The following is a 16411-nucleotide window of genomic DNA, read 5'->3' on the forward strand; positions in this document are numbered from 1 at the left end:
TACACCACCGTGTGCATAAAACCATTCTGAAACAGACGCCCTGGATAACAAGGGCGCAGCATTCAATGAAGCATCACAGACCTATATGAGGCCCTGGACCAGCTGGTCCGCTAGGCTAATAACCTCAGGAGAGAGTCGGTGCTCCTCCACTGTCTGGTGCAAAATGCTCACTCTGTGAGTTGTATACAGCACTAGGGGTCAGGACTACTCCAAGATGGCCGCCGAGCGTTCAGAACGCGGCCACAGGAAAATGGCCAGCACAATGTAAGCTGCGCCATAGCGTGGCTACGATAAAATGGGCGCCAATGGGAGTTTTCAATGTAATTGAAACACCTCCCAAAAAATAGCGCCAGCGACCACTGAGACCCCAGTGTAGTGGCCACAATAGGCCGCAAGCCAGACCCCAGCATGGTAAACATGGAACGGGTCAGTACTTCGGATCTTCTATCAGTCAGATCCATACAAGCAGGAGCTCCCGCCCGGCGGTGAGGGACTACAAAAGCCCTCAGTGGCTTTTCTCACTCCGCATCTCAGAAATTATCAAAGAAGGGCACAGAAGGAAAAACCTACACAGCGGTCTGATTTGTGTGATCCAAAAAAGACCGAGCCCTCGGCGGAAACCCAGCTGCACTATGCAGCTTAGGAGAGTCCCTTGCAGCAGTAAAAAGCGCACCCATAAATGCCTTATTCTGCCTTTTTTTTTTTAACTAGGTACCTAGTCCATGGCTCCATAACAGAGCATTCCCCAGGGGATAACGGGGAAGGGGGCACTCTTTTACCGCCCGCCCGCAGTCCACCCCCACCCTGGCACAAACTGTGTCCAGGACTAACAATAAAAACTCTGTGGGAATCCCAGGTGCTAACACCTGCTGCCACCACCAGCATGTGGGGAAGGACCCAGATACTGACTCCAATATTTACATAGTGTGTATTATAATATGCACACCTGTCCATACAAATAGACAAAAGCTCCTAGAGCCCTATTCAGGGCCTCTCACCCACTTGCTGCGCTGACCAGGGGTAACCAGGGGACTCCCTCAGGAGGAGACTGCCCAGCGCTGCCTGTGAGAGGAAAAGAACCGTGAGGTAACTCTGCAGGGACCTGTGTTTAAACAGGAAAAGCCTCCTAGGGCTGTTTTATTTAAGCATAAGACACAGATACAGCATAAAAAGCAAAACCGTTACAGGTGTCACCAATCAGTCAGCGTCTGCTGAAGTATAATCATAAACATCTGTGCTCATCACAGGGCTTTTTACCTCACAGGAAAGCCCAATACAAAAAAGAAAAAGCACAGGCCAGATAACACAGTCCCCTCAGGAAGGCCCCCTCCCCCCTGACAGCGGCAATGTTAGCAATGCAGCAAGGGAAAGGAGCAGGGAAGTAAGGGGAAGGGACCCCCGAACCCCAGGAATGCCCAGCCGTACCAACCCACCGAAGCAGGAGGGACTGTACTTACCCGTCCAAGCGAGGACTCGCTGACGCATTCCTGACAGAACTACAACCGCAATGGAGGTAGCTGTCGGCCCGGTCCACTGTGAGTGAGACAACACCACAGCTCAGTCATATGTGGACCTCGGAGCAAAGCTCACTGGCCCCCCCAGGAGTCATGGGGTATGGCGTGGCAGACCAAGCCTCTTTGCATAGGTGTGCCCACGCTTGCTGGTCGGACTGAGTAGACTACAAGGATCTATAATATCCAGCCTGTCTCTCAGCCAACAGTTGAAAGAAGATTCTTCAAGAAAAAGTGAAAATAAAATAAAATAAGATAGAATAAAATAAAATTTCTCCTCAGGGCGCTGGGCCCAAAGGGAGCCATACGTCCTTCTCCTTTGCTAGGCAGAACGAAACTGAGGCTGCAAGCTGCAGTGAGGAGGGTTATGTCTGGAGGGACCGCCCCCTGGGCGGGGCTGTTCAACTCTGTTAATGTAACATGTATTTAACTATTTAACATGTTTCTGCCTAGTCCTCTCCTGTAAACAGGGAACATAACCCACTTGTCAAGATTTAAGGAGCTGTGTCCGTCCATGGACGATAAGAGAAAAAACACTTTGCTACAAGTAGTGAGTGTACAGCTTGTATAACAGTGCAAATTTGCTGTCCCCGCGAAATAACTCACACAGCGATCAATATCTAAACCGCTAACAAAAGTACACCCCTAAGTGAAAATGTCCAATTAGCCGTTTCCCTCCCCGGTGTCATGCGACTCGTTTCAAGGTCTCAGGTGTAAATGGCGAGCAGGTGTGATAAATTTGGCGTTATCGCTCTCACCCTGGTCACTGGAAGTTCAACATGGAACCTCATGGCAAAGAACTCTGAGGATCTGATAAAAAAAATAAAATAAAAAAATTGTTGCTCTACAGAAAGATGGCCAGAACTATAAGAAGATTGCCAAGACCCTGAAACCGAGCTGCAGCACGGTGGCCAAGACCATACAGCGGTTTGTGAGAAATGCATTTTGTTAGATACTGTATATAGACTACTCACACTTAAGCAGGATTCCACCCACGATTTTTTTTTTTTTAAAAGTCAGCAGCTACAAAACAGTGTAGCTGCTGACTTTTAATAAGGACACTTACCTTTTTTTCAGTGTGGAACTCCTCTTTAAGGAAATGCATAATGCCCAGCTTAAGAATGCATATACAAAAACTAAAGTACTTTAAAGTGGAGGTTCACCCTAAAACAATTATCTAACATTACATCCAGCATACTGCCGACATGAACAGTATGCTGGTATTTTTTTTTTTTTCTACGTACATACCGTTATATTGTCATTTTCCCCCCGGCTTCTGATTCCCGCGAAACTGGGCATTCCTATTCAGAAGGTAGATGATTGACGTCTGGTGAAAAAAGGCGCATCACCAGTTTTCTGTAAATACCCAACCCGCGAGTCGACTCTATACGGCGCCTGCGCCCGCCGTGTAGAGCCAACTGCGCAGGCGCCATATAGAGCCGACTCGCAGGTCGCTATTTACGGAAAACTGGTGACGCGCCTTGGGAAGTTTTTCACCAGACGTCAATCATCTACCACCTGATTAGGAACGCCCAGTCCTGCGGGAATCAGAACCCGGAAGCCGGGGGGAAAATTACAAAATAACGGTATGTACGGAGAAAAATATAAATAAAAATACCAGCATACTATTCATGTCGGCAGTATGCTGGATGTAATGTTAGATAATTGTTTTAGGGTGAACCTCCACTTTAAAGAGTAGTATTTAAAATACTTATCACACCTGAGTTTAGTTGCTTCAATTTGCATTTCTTTCTGTTGCCTTTTCAGCTTTTCAAGTTCCAGCTGCAGCTCCTCTACTTCAGAATGGAGTTGAGATACAGTAGACTGTTCCTGGAGTAGCCTCTTGTGCTGCTCTGTGGACCTCTCTTGTTCCCGCAATAAGGAGCCTTTTAAATCTTCAGCAATGGCAGCCTCTTGCTGTAATTTGTATTCATACAGTTCCACTGTAAGAGGGTCAAAAAGAGTTCAATAAATCTTTTACAGTAGCCATTTCTTTGGGCCTGTTCTACACTTGCCTGGTGCAGACCCTGACCAAACCATTATAGCATCTGGAGGTCCAGGACATGTTTTTATTTTAGACAAGTATTAGAAGTCAGGATAGAATAATGCCCCTACGGTCTTCCATTAGTTCTTGTCTGTTCCCTCACTGACAATTAATTCTGCATTAATGCACCGGTTTTCCCAACTACAATAAATCCTTACTATGCATATAAATAGGGCAAAGTAATGCTCAAACAAGGTGCAGAGAATTGTCAACTAATATATGAACCCCCTTAAAAGCCATTTAACAGAGGTTATTGCGTTTCCCCGACCATATACCTACCTTGCTTGCGCAGCTGGTGCTCTTTAGTGTGCCCTTTTTCTTCAGCAGTGATGAGGGCATCTTGCAGTTGTTGTAGTTTCTCTTGGTTCTGAAGATGTGCCAATCTTAACTGTGAACGAAGATCCTGAATTTCAGATAACAGGCTGTTGCGGTCCATGGCTAGGACATGTTCCAAGACCAGGCGCTTCTGTTCCTCCTAAAAGACAGAAGATTTATGATTAGGCTGGGTTGTCCTTTTGACCATTAGGTATGTGCTGTGCGAATTGTATGTGTCTCCAGTGCGAATTCAAAAAGCGTTTGTTGTGCAGTTCAGATGCAAATTTGTAAGGCTCAGTACCCATTTTTTTTTCCACAGGTGCGATTTCAGTGCTGGCCAATACATAGTCAATAAAGGGTGTCAATTCCTGTAGTAGAAGAGCAATCCATTCTTAAAAGCTAAACTGAACAGGTATGGGATTCAGATGCATTCCTATAGAACTCAATGAGTCGTCAATTTGCACCTGAACCACGCTGCATATACTGTATACAAACAGCTTTATTAGAAATCAAAGTTATTTCACATGTCATGCGAATCGGATTTGGTTCAAAATACATCCAATTAGCATATATGTGAACCGAGCCTAAACTAGATAGGCAGGAGAACTTTACAGTATAGCCAGTAATCTATAGTAAGGTGGACCAAAATAAAAAAATAAATAAAAAAATCTTCTGTTCAGTGAGCCCGACCGCGGGTCCTGCGGATTCGATCGCCGCTCTGCCTAGTGACAATGAAAGTGATCACGGCTACCTGTAATCGGAAGCGCCGATCACTGTCTTGTCACATGTAGCCCATTTTGTAGACGCTATAACTTCCGCGCAAACCGATCAATAAACGCTAATTGCGATTTTTTTTTTATACCAAAAATATGTATTAGAATACATAATCGGACTAAAATTTGGAAATATATATTGGGGGGGGGGGGGGGGGATATTATAGCAAAAAATATTGAATTTTTTTCAAGATTGTCACTCTATTTTTGTTTATAGTGCAAAAAATAAAAACCACAGAGGTGATCAAATACCACCAAAAGAAAGCTCCATTTGTGGGAACGTCGCACAACCGCGCAATTGTCAGTTAAAGCGATGCCGTGCCGAATCGCAAAAAAGTGGCCCGTCATCTGGCTGCATAATGGTCCGGGGCTTAAGTGGTTAAAACACACTATTAACATTAATTTAATCACAATTTTTTTTTTATTGCCTTTTAAGCAGATGTGAACTGGGTACACAGTTTTCCACAAGGATATAAAAACCCCTGACCAGAAATTAAGAATACTGTACTCAAGATTTCAGCTTAGCATGTACACTGTAAATGCATCAAACAGGATGCTGTAAAACTATCAGCCGTATATTTAGAAAAATAAAGTTTGCTACAAATGAATGTGCATCTTTGAATTCTGACCCACCTGCTCCTTAATTAGGTGTTCTACTTTCTCTAACAGTGAACTGTTATCTTCGGTGCCATGATGGAGCTGTGAGTGAAGTTCCAAACGTAGATATGCCCTCTCACTTTCCAAAAGAGCCTGAACACTTTGTAATAAGTCCCGTCTCCAGTCTGACGTAGAACTTTCCTAAAAGACATTTTACAAACTCAGTTATGCGCCGATTAAAGAAAAAAAAAAAAATGAAAGATTTAAAAAACACAAAAAGGGTCTGCAGTATAGGTACGTCCCGCATTTCAAAATGTATTCCCCAAACTCAAATGTTTTTCTGGTACAATTTGTTTAACTTTATGAAGATTGTATGTAAAGTCATCTACACAAGAAAAGGTGATTTAGCAGAAGACATCTCTCTGAATCTGAAGCTCCGTACTCTCTGGACTGAGAACCTTTGCAACGGGCCGTTCAGACAGAATCTTGCAGCTTTCCTCATGAACCATACTCAACAAGAGCCGTTTGTAGGAAGGCCTGGATGCGAGGCACAGAGTAATCTCTGGGATTAAAAGGACTGCACCACAAAAATGTGCATAAAAGATCACCCACATGAAATAAGATTTCCAGGTAGGATAATAAATCTTTTTGGAACTAGCTTTTCTTGTTTTTAGCAAAGTAGGAAGGACAGATTCAGAAACCCTTCTGTTCGTTAGGACATGGGTTTCAAGCTATGCCATTAAAGCCAGAGACAGAAGCAGGGTGGAATAGACAGCAGAGATCTGACCTGTAGGAAAGAGGCCAGAGTCATCTGCAAGAAGTCCAAGTGCAATGGGGAAAATAAATATTTGATCCCCCTGCAGATTTTCTAAGTTTACCTACTTACAAAGAAATGAAGGGTCTATCATATTTATCATAGGTGTGGGTTAAATGATAGAGACAGAATATCAACCACAAATCCAGAAAACACACATGATACAAATGTTAGAAATTAAGTTGCAGTTCAGTGAGTAAAATAAGCATTTCACCCTGTACCAACAAGAATTGTGGCTCCACAGACTGGCTACAGTTTGTGCTCATGTGCTACATATCGAGTGAAAAAAATTATACAAACAGTATAAATGACACCGCGCTACTTAATAGACATACAAATGGCCGCCAACACAGCAGAAATAGATCAATTCTGCAAAAACAAACCATATACAAAAATGTGTAGCGCTAAATATATGTAAGAGAAGGAATGATTGAACAAAACCTATTGATAAGTGCCCAGATAATAAAACGTGAGTCAACAAAATAAAATTAAATTGAAATGACTTGATAATAAAGTCTTTAGTAAAGTGAAAAAGTCCCAAAAAAGTGATGGTGATAAATCAATCAAAATGAAGTGACTTGTCCTTCACAGGTATGAAGTGATATTCTGAAGTGCATCCACCACCAAAAGTAAATGGAGGCTTACCGGATTCAGTGGACCCAAACAGGCTTATACCTGATGGGTCATATAGGCTTGTAATTGATGGTATCCAACTTCTAGAGGAATCCTAGATGGCATGCAGGAGGGGAAGTCCAGTGCAATATAGTAATCGTACCAGGAATAGGAATAACCGATAACAGCCTTTGTTGTTTATAGATTTGGACCGATGTAAGTGGTTCAAAATCACAGCTCATGGAGAAGGAATAAAGGAAAGGCAAAGATGCACATAGTGTAAATCTGTAAAAACGTTTACTTGGCAGCAAAAGTAAAAAGGTTTAAAAAGGAATTTAGATCCACGAGCACTGGTCGTCATTATCCTATTAAAGTCTTCTGTACGTGTGCAACTACGCACATCGTATGTCTGGTCACCTGCCCGTGCGGGAAACAGTACGTTGGTCGTACCATACGTGCTTTTTCCGTACGGGTAGGTGAACATGTCACCAAAATTATTGGTGGATGTACTAAACACACAGTCCCCAGGCATTATAGGAAATGCCATGACCGCAACCCAAAAGGTTCTCCGTTTTTAATCATTGATAAATATGTAGCACCATGGAGGGGAGGAGCCAAGACTAGAGGGGTGTCTCGTCTTGAAGCCTATTGGATTTATGAGTTGCGCACGCATGTCCCACACGGCCTCAACGTTGAGTGGGACATAAATGCGTTTATCAACCAATCCGAATTTATTGTTGCATTGTGTTAAACCTACCCAATAGTGGCTCTTTACATTATTTTGTTTAAGTCACCCTCCTCCAAATTTATCTACTTATTTCTATCCTTTTTCTAAATTAATTAATTTTAATATCGTACTTATTCATCCAAACGTCTCCATTGGTTTAATTACCATGGTTTATGTACGTTGGAACGTTTAATCACCGTACCAATAGGTAGATGTTCATATATGGTTGGTAATGATTTTTATTTTTGTCTTTCCTTTGTTGAGTGACCATTTAGTGGCATTCTAATATTAGATTAAATAAACATTAACTTTTAATATTATGTGTAGAACACTCTGCCCATCCCCATGCCTTTATCTTTTTTCTATTTTTACTAGGATTAGTTTTATATAGTGGTTTATATCCACTTGGTTGTATACGGAGAGTCACGGGTCTAACACACCTTTTTGGTTGAACTCCGGTTTAATTTTAATTTAATACTTCCTTGATTGTCATGTAAACATATTTTTTTTGTCACCTCGCTGTGTTAAGCATTCATTGTGTTTGCAGCTTAGATTTCACTTCCTTGTGTGACCGGATGCTATGGGCCTTTTCGTTTTGTTTTGCGCTCCATGGTCATTCCTAATGAGGTTTGGATGCACGCCACTATAGCTCCTATGCCCCGATAGACTCGTTACTGATTCGTTGATATGCGGGTCACGTGTCACAAGCGATCTGCATGGTGCACCTTGGGTTTTCCACCTTGGCACGCACGCTCGCATTACGCGTGTATCCGGTTACTTATATGCTTTAGAAGCCTGGAGCGCATAGTTGGAACGCACGCCGACGTGATGCACGCATGCATCCGACGGCTTCTATTGGAAGAATGCGCTATTAGCCTCATTGGCTACTCGTAGGCTGTATGCGTCTCGTCCGGCCTCCGTAGTCCCAAAGGGAGGCGTGGAACACACGCCAGCGCCATTTTCCTCACACACCCGGAAATCAATCCCTGACAATTTTGTCCATTTCATGTGGAGCCACTATTAAGGTATGGGGTATGTTTTATATATATATATATATATATATATATATATATATATATATATATATATATATATATATATATATATATATATATATATATATATATATATATATGGGTCCTCTGAGCAGTAGGTCAGCACCCCAGATGATGATCTAGTTTGATCGAAACGCGTCGGGAACCTGCTGACCCTACTGCTGATAGATTTTATGCCTGGTTTTATTGCTGAAAATGTGAGTGTAAACCTTTTTACTTTTGCTGCCAAGTAAACGTTTTTACAGATTTACACTATGTGCATCTTTGCCTTTCCTTTATTCCTTCTCCATGAGCTGTGATTTTGAACCACTTACATCGGTCCAAATCTATAAACAACAAAGGCTGTTATCGGTTATTCCTATTCCTGGTACGATTACTATATTGCACTGGACTTCCCCCCTCCTGCATGCCATCTAGGATTCCTCTAGAACAGGGATATGCAATTAGCGGACCTCCAGCTGTTGCAAAACTACAAGTCCCATCATGCCTCTGACTCTGGTGTCATGCTTGTGGCTGTCAGTGTCTTGCTATGCCTCATGGGAATTGTAGTTCTGCAACAGCTGGAGGTCCGCTAATTGCATATCCCCGCTCTAGAAGTTGGATACCATCAATTACAAGCCTATATGACCCATCAGGTATAAGCCTGTTTGGGTCCACTGAATCCGGTAAGCCTCCATTTACTTTCGGTGGTGGATGCACTTCAGAATATCACTTCATACCTGTGAAGGTCAAGTCACTTCATTTCGATTGATTTATCACCATCACTTTTTTAGGACCTTTTCACTTTACTAAAGACTTTATTATCAAGTCATTTCAATTTAATTTTATTTTGTTGACTCACGTTTTATTATCTTGGCACTTATCAATAGGTTTTGTTCAATCATTCCTTCTCTTACATATATTTAGCGCTACACATTTTTGTATATCATGTGCTACCTAGACTAGACCTGTCAAATTTAAGAAGGTGCCCCCAATGACAACTTATGTGTACAAAAGACACCTGTCCACAGAATCTTTCTTCCATTCAAACCTCACTATCATGAGCAAAACCAAAGAGCTGTCAATGGACGTCAGGGACAAGAATGTAGACTTGCACAAGCTGTGAGGATACACACGGAGTGGAAGTGCCTCTCGCGTCGAGACTGGCAGTCGAAACGCAGGGCAATAGAAGCGTGGAATGCAAACCGCTCGAGAAGCAAAAAACAAACGCTGGTGAGCGGCTATAACGCTCGACACTGCCAAGGGGACTCAGTGCCGGTCATAGGCACTTTTCTTGTAAGTGTACCATTGTTTTTATTAAAAATCATTTTGATATACTACACCATGAGTCCCTTGTTTTTGAGATAAAGGAACCCGTTATGAGACGGAGAAGGAGGACAAATTCAGTGGCCATCAGAAAAAGCAATAATTTGAGGCCTTTTATTGTACGGGTTCTGGTGAGTGTTCAATCTAGCAGTTGGTGATGGTGGCACGTGTTTATCGGGTGGAAGAAACAGATGCACCTTTAATAACCTATGTTTAATTATTCAGTATAAGGAGCACTATCAGCAGTGGACATTTTTCCTATTGGCACATTTCATATTGACAATTGTTTGCCGTTTCATATTGAAATTTTTAAGTATTTTTTGCACATTGCACGTCCTTTTGGGATCTTGATAGTATTTATATATATTTATTTTGGCATTTATACACATAAAGGAGCACCACCAGCAGTGGACTTTTCATTATTGGAACACATTGTGAATTGATTTTTGCTTTTGCTGTTCCATATTGATAACGGTTTGCCGTTTTATATTGAAATTGCTAGCATCTTGCACATCTAAGGTGTTTTAATAGCATTTATATTTTAAATGGTCTTTTGTATTCACGCACAGGTTTTACACATATATTTTTTTCTGATATATATATTTTTCTGATTGTTTATCCATTCAGTATATTTATTAGCATTTTTTCACTTAATCTAGCATGTTACTTGCAGTATTTGCACATAATTTAGCACTCAGCTTAATAGCATTTCACGAATTGCATTCTTCCTAACTGCAATCAAATTTTTTTTGGATCAGCGCAGTAACATTTTTTTGGACATACAAGGCTGGAATAGATTACAAGACCATCAGCAAAAAACTGGGTGAGGAATCAATTGTAGGAGCAATTTTTTGCAAATAGAAGAAATACAGAAACACCATCACCATTGGTGATACGCTGCCATGGATTGAAATCCTGCAGCGGCCGCAAGGTACCCCTCCTCAAGAGGGTACATGTACAGGCCTGTGTGAAGTTTGCCAATAAACATCAAAATGATTTAGAGAAGGATTATGAGAAAGTGCTGTGGTCAGATGAGACCAAAATTCAGCTCTTTGGTATTAACTTGACTCGCTGTTTTTGAAGGAAGAAAAATGCTGACTAGGACTCTAGGAACACAATCCCTACAGTCAAGCACAGAGGTAGAAACATTATGCTTTGGGGCCATTTCTCTGCTAAAAAGGTACAGGCCGACTTTTTTGCATTGAGGGGCCAATAGACGGGGCTGTGTATTGTAAAATCTTGGATGAGAACCTTCTTCCCTGGATCTTCCAGCATGACAATGACCCAAAACATACAGCCAAGGCAACAAAGGAGTGGCTAAAGAGGCAGCACATTAAGGTCATGGAGTGCCCCAGACAGTCTCCAGACCTTAGTCCTATAGAAAATATATGGAGGGAGCTAAAACTTTGACTTGCCAAGCAACAGCCTAGAAACCTTAAGGATTTAGAGAAGATCTGTAAGAAGAGTGGACCAAAAGTCCTCCTGAGATGTGTGCTAACCTGGTAACCAACTACAATTAACGACCTACCTCTGTGCTTGCCAAAAAGGGTTTCTTCACCAAATACGAAGTCATGTTTTGCTTGGGGATCAAATACTGATTTTACTCACTTAACTGCATCTCAATTTATAAAACATTTGTATCATGTGATTTTTGGTTGATATTCTGTCTCAGTCATTTAAAATACACCTATGATAAAAAATTATAGACCCTTGATTTCTTTGTCAGTGGGCAAACCTACAAAATCCGCAGAGGCTCAAATAATTATTTCCCCCACTGTACATCTGTGTGCCAGGTTCCTCAGTGAATTTGATGCCAATAGAAGTACAGTCTCTCTCTCTCTTGCTCTATTTCGTAGAGCAGAAGAACCAGAATACTCAGTGAAGGGAAGGCATAGATTCGCTTGAACTGACATAAGGGAATAACTAGGGCATCTGAGGCCAGAGCTAGAGGGGCCCTGGTTGTGGATACAACCAGAAGGTAGTTTTGGTTGCTGCATCTGGAGGCTAGAATGTCAACATTCAAAACCCCCATCTTTGGAACATAAAATTAAACACATCTGGATGAAGAGACCATTTCCTTTGTTCCAAGATGTTGAGGCTGAGATAACCTGCCTACCAGTTGTCCACTCCTGGGATGTTGACCACAGACATTTCTGGACAGCGAGTTTATGTCCACAAGTGTATCTAGTTTGCTTAATTCAAGGCAGTCAGGCTCCTTGTGCTTTCTTGATTGTCGATATATGCCACTGTGGTAGAAATGTCAGACTACCTAAATTGGGTGACAGTGCTGGAGGGACAGCCAAGATGTTGAAGAGAAGAGGTTTGGCATCTTCTCTTGACCACGTTTCCTGAACTGTCAAGGATTGGAAGACTCCTCCCTAACATGTTGTATTGTATGCGTGTAGCTGTTTAGCTTTTCCCCCCCAACTTCCTGTGAGGTGAAACCATTGTGACCTTGATTAAGTGAGGGCACAACTCTAAAGAGTCCTAGGTAGAAATAAAAGCCAGGCTTCTACTCCCTTTTCTGCTCTACCCATAACTAATTTTTTTTGCCTTGATGTACACTTTTAGTAGGTTTGAATTCCAGCTGCAGATGAGTGTTCTTTTACAATGCATACTCCAGTCAGAGCTACAAGTGTAGGTGTATACGCACACACACACACACACACACACACACACACACCTTGTTTCCTTCTCCTGCAGCCTGTGCCAAGGCAGAGCTTAGAGACTGAATGGTATCTTGGAGATTCTCTCGTTCTTTCACCCAGGCATCTCTCTGAATCTGAAGCTCAGTACTCTCTGGACTGGGAACCTTTGCAACAGGCAGTTCAGACAGTTCCAGAATCTTGCAGCTCTCCTCATGAACCATACTCAACATTTTCTGGAAAAAACGGGGAAATTGTATGCAAATAAGTTACAGTTCTCCAAATTGTAACTAGATAAAAATATGTCAACTTACCAATGCAATACTGTATCAGTGTGCAGGACATGAATCAAAATTTAGATTTTTGGTTTACCAGTAAAATCATATTCTTGGAGTACATCATTACTATATGGGTTATGAAGCGATCTTTGGGTAAATGGACACTGGCCAGAAAAACAAAAAGGCAGGAGTCCCTGCCCAGGCATAACCCCCTCCCAGGTCAGCTAAGCCTCAGTTTTTGATCAAGCAATGAGGAACACAAACCAGAGGGAAGGAATCCCTGTCTTCAGAGGTATTTAGCGTAAGGTATTTTATAGATAGATCAAAAATCCCACATTTCTTAATCATACAATCACGTGACAGAGGATTTTTTTTTTTCGTTACTACATGGGATGTATCCAAGGGGTGGGAAAGGGATACTGTCTACCAGTATGTATACTGACAAATACAATCTGTGACTAATAGGACTGCTGAGATATAAACTACAGTAAAAAAAAGTACAGCACATTCTAAAAATGCTACCTGAAGCTGTGCAGATAGTCCACTTCCACTCATCGAATCCATTTTCTGCTTTATGCCAAACAAATTCTCCACTTCTTCTAACTGGAACTTCCCAGCTTCAAGTTTGTAATCTGGATAACAAACCATTAAGATCAATGTGTTGCCCAAGTTACTCAAAGTTACAAAAGAGCAGTAGATATTGCAAGTAAAGCGCTCAAACATCACAATCTAAAAAATATTGCAATAATAATAATACACTTACCAAATTCATCAGATTGCTCAGTCTCGACACGATCATCCGTAGAGCTTTGCCGATCATCACAGGAGTCGTAGTCTGTCAAAGAGTGTCCGGTTTCTCTCACCTGAAGGAGAAAAGACAGTAATACTATACTTTGACAAAACCGGTAGCATATATTCTATGCCAGTCATATGGTGAGATCATTCTTTGGGAAACTGTTTAATGAGTTTAACACCTTCAAAGTGAAAGACTCCATTAGAAGCACCGCTTGACAGCTGTTCTGGTATATATGACCTTAGACTGTGGTACTCCAACACAGATGACGACGACATTTGATTTGCATATATGAACACCTATCTCCATATAAAATGCCATAACAGCAGAAGTATATATGTAGGCATTTTCATTTTTCTAACCTGCATGTTTATGCCACTTTCATTTTGACACAGCTCAGAAATGGTACAATCAAAAAATAACGTCAGGGGCCATTCACACGTTAAAACAAAATCACCGAGTTAGGTCCTACAAGGTTTGACAATTTTCTAGCGGGGGAGCCCTCCACTGATCCCCACTGATCGATATATCACAAATACTCCAACAACAGGGTGGATGTGGGCCCATATCCGACTTGCTGTTGGAGTGTTTGTAATCCATTCATATTACAAAGAACAAAACCGGGCCCATAGTCAACTGTGCTTCATAGTTTTTATGCGCATTATCATGCATTTTATTGTGCGTCCGGACATTTTTGTGCACATCTACATGGCTTAAAAAAAATAAAAATAAGTCTGCTCTGACCTTGTTGTGGGCAAGGAGGTGCATTGCACACACCTATGGAACACAGAGAACACTGCGTTCTGGTGTGAACGTGATGCCGTGAACACTACTGTTTTCCATGTGTCATTGCAGTTGCCTGTGTTTTTCCATGCAGGCAACACTGCACATAGCAACAGGCCCCAAAAAGGGAGGGTTATAGTAGTTTTTCAAATTTGATCTTTAATGGCAAGGACTAAAAATACAACTAAACCTATATTTAAAATCAGGTAAATATTAATTGATGTTGCATATACAGTCATGGCAAATTTATTTCCACACAAATTCAGTATTTGAGCCGGCAACTTCAAATCCGTATAGATTTATTCACACATAAAAGTATACAAAATGGCTGACATATTTTGGCAAAACGCCTTGATCACAGCACCATATTGGCACCCCTGCATTTCTGTCAGATAATGCACCACTTCGCTCAGAAAATTATTGCAATTACAAATGTTTAGGCATTCTCAAGTTTAAATTTCTTTTGTTAGTATTGGTATGACAAAAAAAGGTGGAGAAACAAAAAAAACTATTCTGACACATTCCACGCAAGACTCCAAAAATGGACTGGACTAAAATATTGGCACACTCAAATTTAATATTTGGTAGCACACCCCTTGAAAAAGATTACTGGAATCAATTGCTTCCTGTAACCATCAAACCATTGAAATTTAAATTTGGACCACTTTTGCCAACTGCTACAGGTCTCTACGATTGGAAGAGTTCCTTTTCCCAACTGCAGTTTTGAGATCTCTCCACAGGTGCTCTATGGGTTTTAGATCTGGACTCTTCAGTACTCACAAGTGCTTTGTCTTAAACCATTTCTGGGTACTTTCGGTCAACAAGACAAATAGGCCCTAAACAACTAACCCAAAAAATGGTTAGACCCCCTTACACAGCAAAACAAGCAAATGCAAAATCAGTCCCAGATCTACTCCAGATTGAAGACATGTCAGGATGTGACCCATAACATAATTGAAAAGATGAAATCCCCTAGCCCAACACCAAGCAAAATAAGATATCCAAGTTTTGTGGCAATACTTCCTTGAAGCTGCCTTCTGAGCCTTCAATAGGATAGGAACGACCAAGTCAGTCTCCCCTGTCTCTAAAGACACTGACGTTAACCATGCTGTTAAAGTCAGCAACTGTAAAAGAAGTAGGCGCGGCAGGTTTTTAAAACCATAGGCTTAGTCTTTTTAAGCAGAAACAGAGTACCCTTTTACTATGCTGTGATTTGCTGCCCCACCAGGGAGACTCCGCCCTGACTTTAAGTGCCACAAGGCACTGCTACTTCTGCAACCTGGAGCATCGATTAGTTTCCACCTTTGACAAGTGGTAACCCCAAGAGCCTGCACTCTGTCACTTATGTGGGAATCTAAGATGGCCACTGCTAGGGTGCTCTGCCCCACTTGCAATGTCACCGGCCATACGGTGCATGCCCAGCTAGGAAATCTAGAGTGAATGAAGGGGGGTGAAGAAACTCTGCCTCCTGCATTTGTCACCTCCTGGACCACCCGCAAGCTCCGCTATTGCTATACACAAAAACACAGTCCCATTAAAGTGAACATAAAAATATATGGAAAACCCTAGGGTAACAATAAAATTTTCCTTGTCTGGTGTAGGGGTGTCACCAGAGCAGGGTAGGGGTTATCAGCAGAGACTACCCCAGGCACTCAACATTCCCGATACAGTACTCCCCCTGTAAACTCAAGCAACATTAACACCCCTTTCACACTCACATCGCGGGCGCGTTAGTGGTAAAGCGCTGCTAGCTTTAATCTGCGCTTTACCGTCGTTTTAGGTGCACTTTACGGCCACTGCCTGGGCACTTTTAACCCCTTCTAGCGGCCGGAGAAAAGGTTAAATGCGCCCGAAAAAAGCACAGATGCTGAATCGCTTTGCAGGCACTTTGGCAGTGGTGCCCATTCATTTCAATGGACAGGGGCGATGTATACACCACTCCAAAGATACTGCTTCCAGGACTCCTAAGCGCTCAGGCTTTCACACTGGGGCTGCAGGGGAGGCGTTTTCCAGGTGCTATTTTTAGCCCTTTAGCACCTAAAAAAACACCACCAGTGTGAAAGGGGTCTTACATTTGCGATTGTTGTAAATTGCCATTGCAGTGCTCACAATGCACAGAGCCAGTCTACTTGTTCTTGCCATTTTGTCTATGGCCTGAG

General features: G+C 42.0%; 1 protein-coding gene across 3 annotated transcripts in view; it reads right to left on the minus strand.

Annotated features, from left to right (window-relative positions):
* Positions 1 to 16411, minus strand: part of PCNT (pericentrin) — a 148294-nt gene that overhangs the window by 29860 nt on the left and 102023 nt on the right. For all 3 annotated transcript variants that reach the window (XM_040357593.1, XM_040357594.1, XM_040357591.1), the window contains 6 exons: positions 13440 to 13539; positions 13199 to 13308; positions 12437 to 12634; positions 5277 to 5441; positions 3835 to 4030; positions 3232 to 3454 (listed from right to left, as the gene is read on the minus strand). In XM_040357593.1, coding sequence (XP_040213527.1) covers positions 3232 to 3454; positions 3835 to 4030; positions 5277 to 5441; positions 12437 to 12634; positions 13199 to 13308; positions 13440 to 13539 — 992 coding nt within the window. The remainder of the gene's footprint in view (positions 1 to 3231; positions 3455 to 3834; positions 4031 to 5276; positions 5442 to 12436; positions 12635 to 13198; positions 13309 to 13439; positions 13540 to 16411) is intronic.

The sequence above is a fragment of the Rana temporaria genome, chromosome 6, assembly GCF_905171775.1.
Source record: "Rana temporaria chromosome 6, aRanTem1.1, whole genome shotgun sequence".
NCBI lineage: Eukaryota > Metazoa > Chordata > Amphibia > Anura > Ranidae > Rana > Rana temporaria.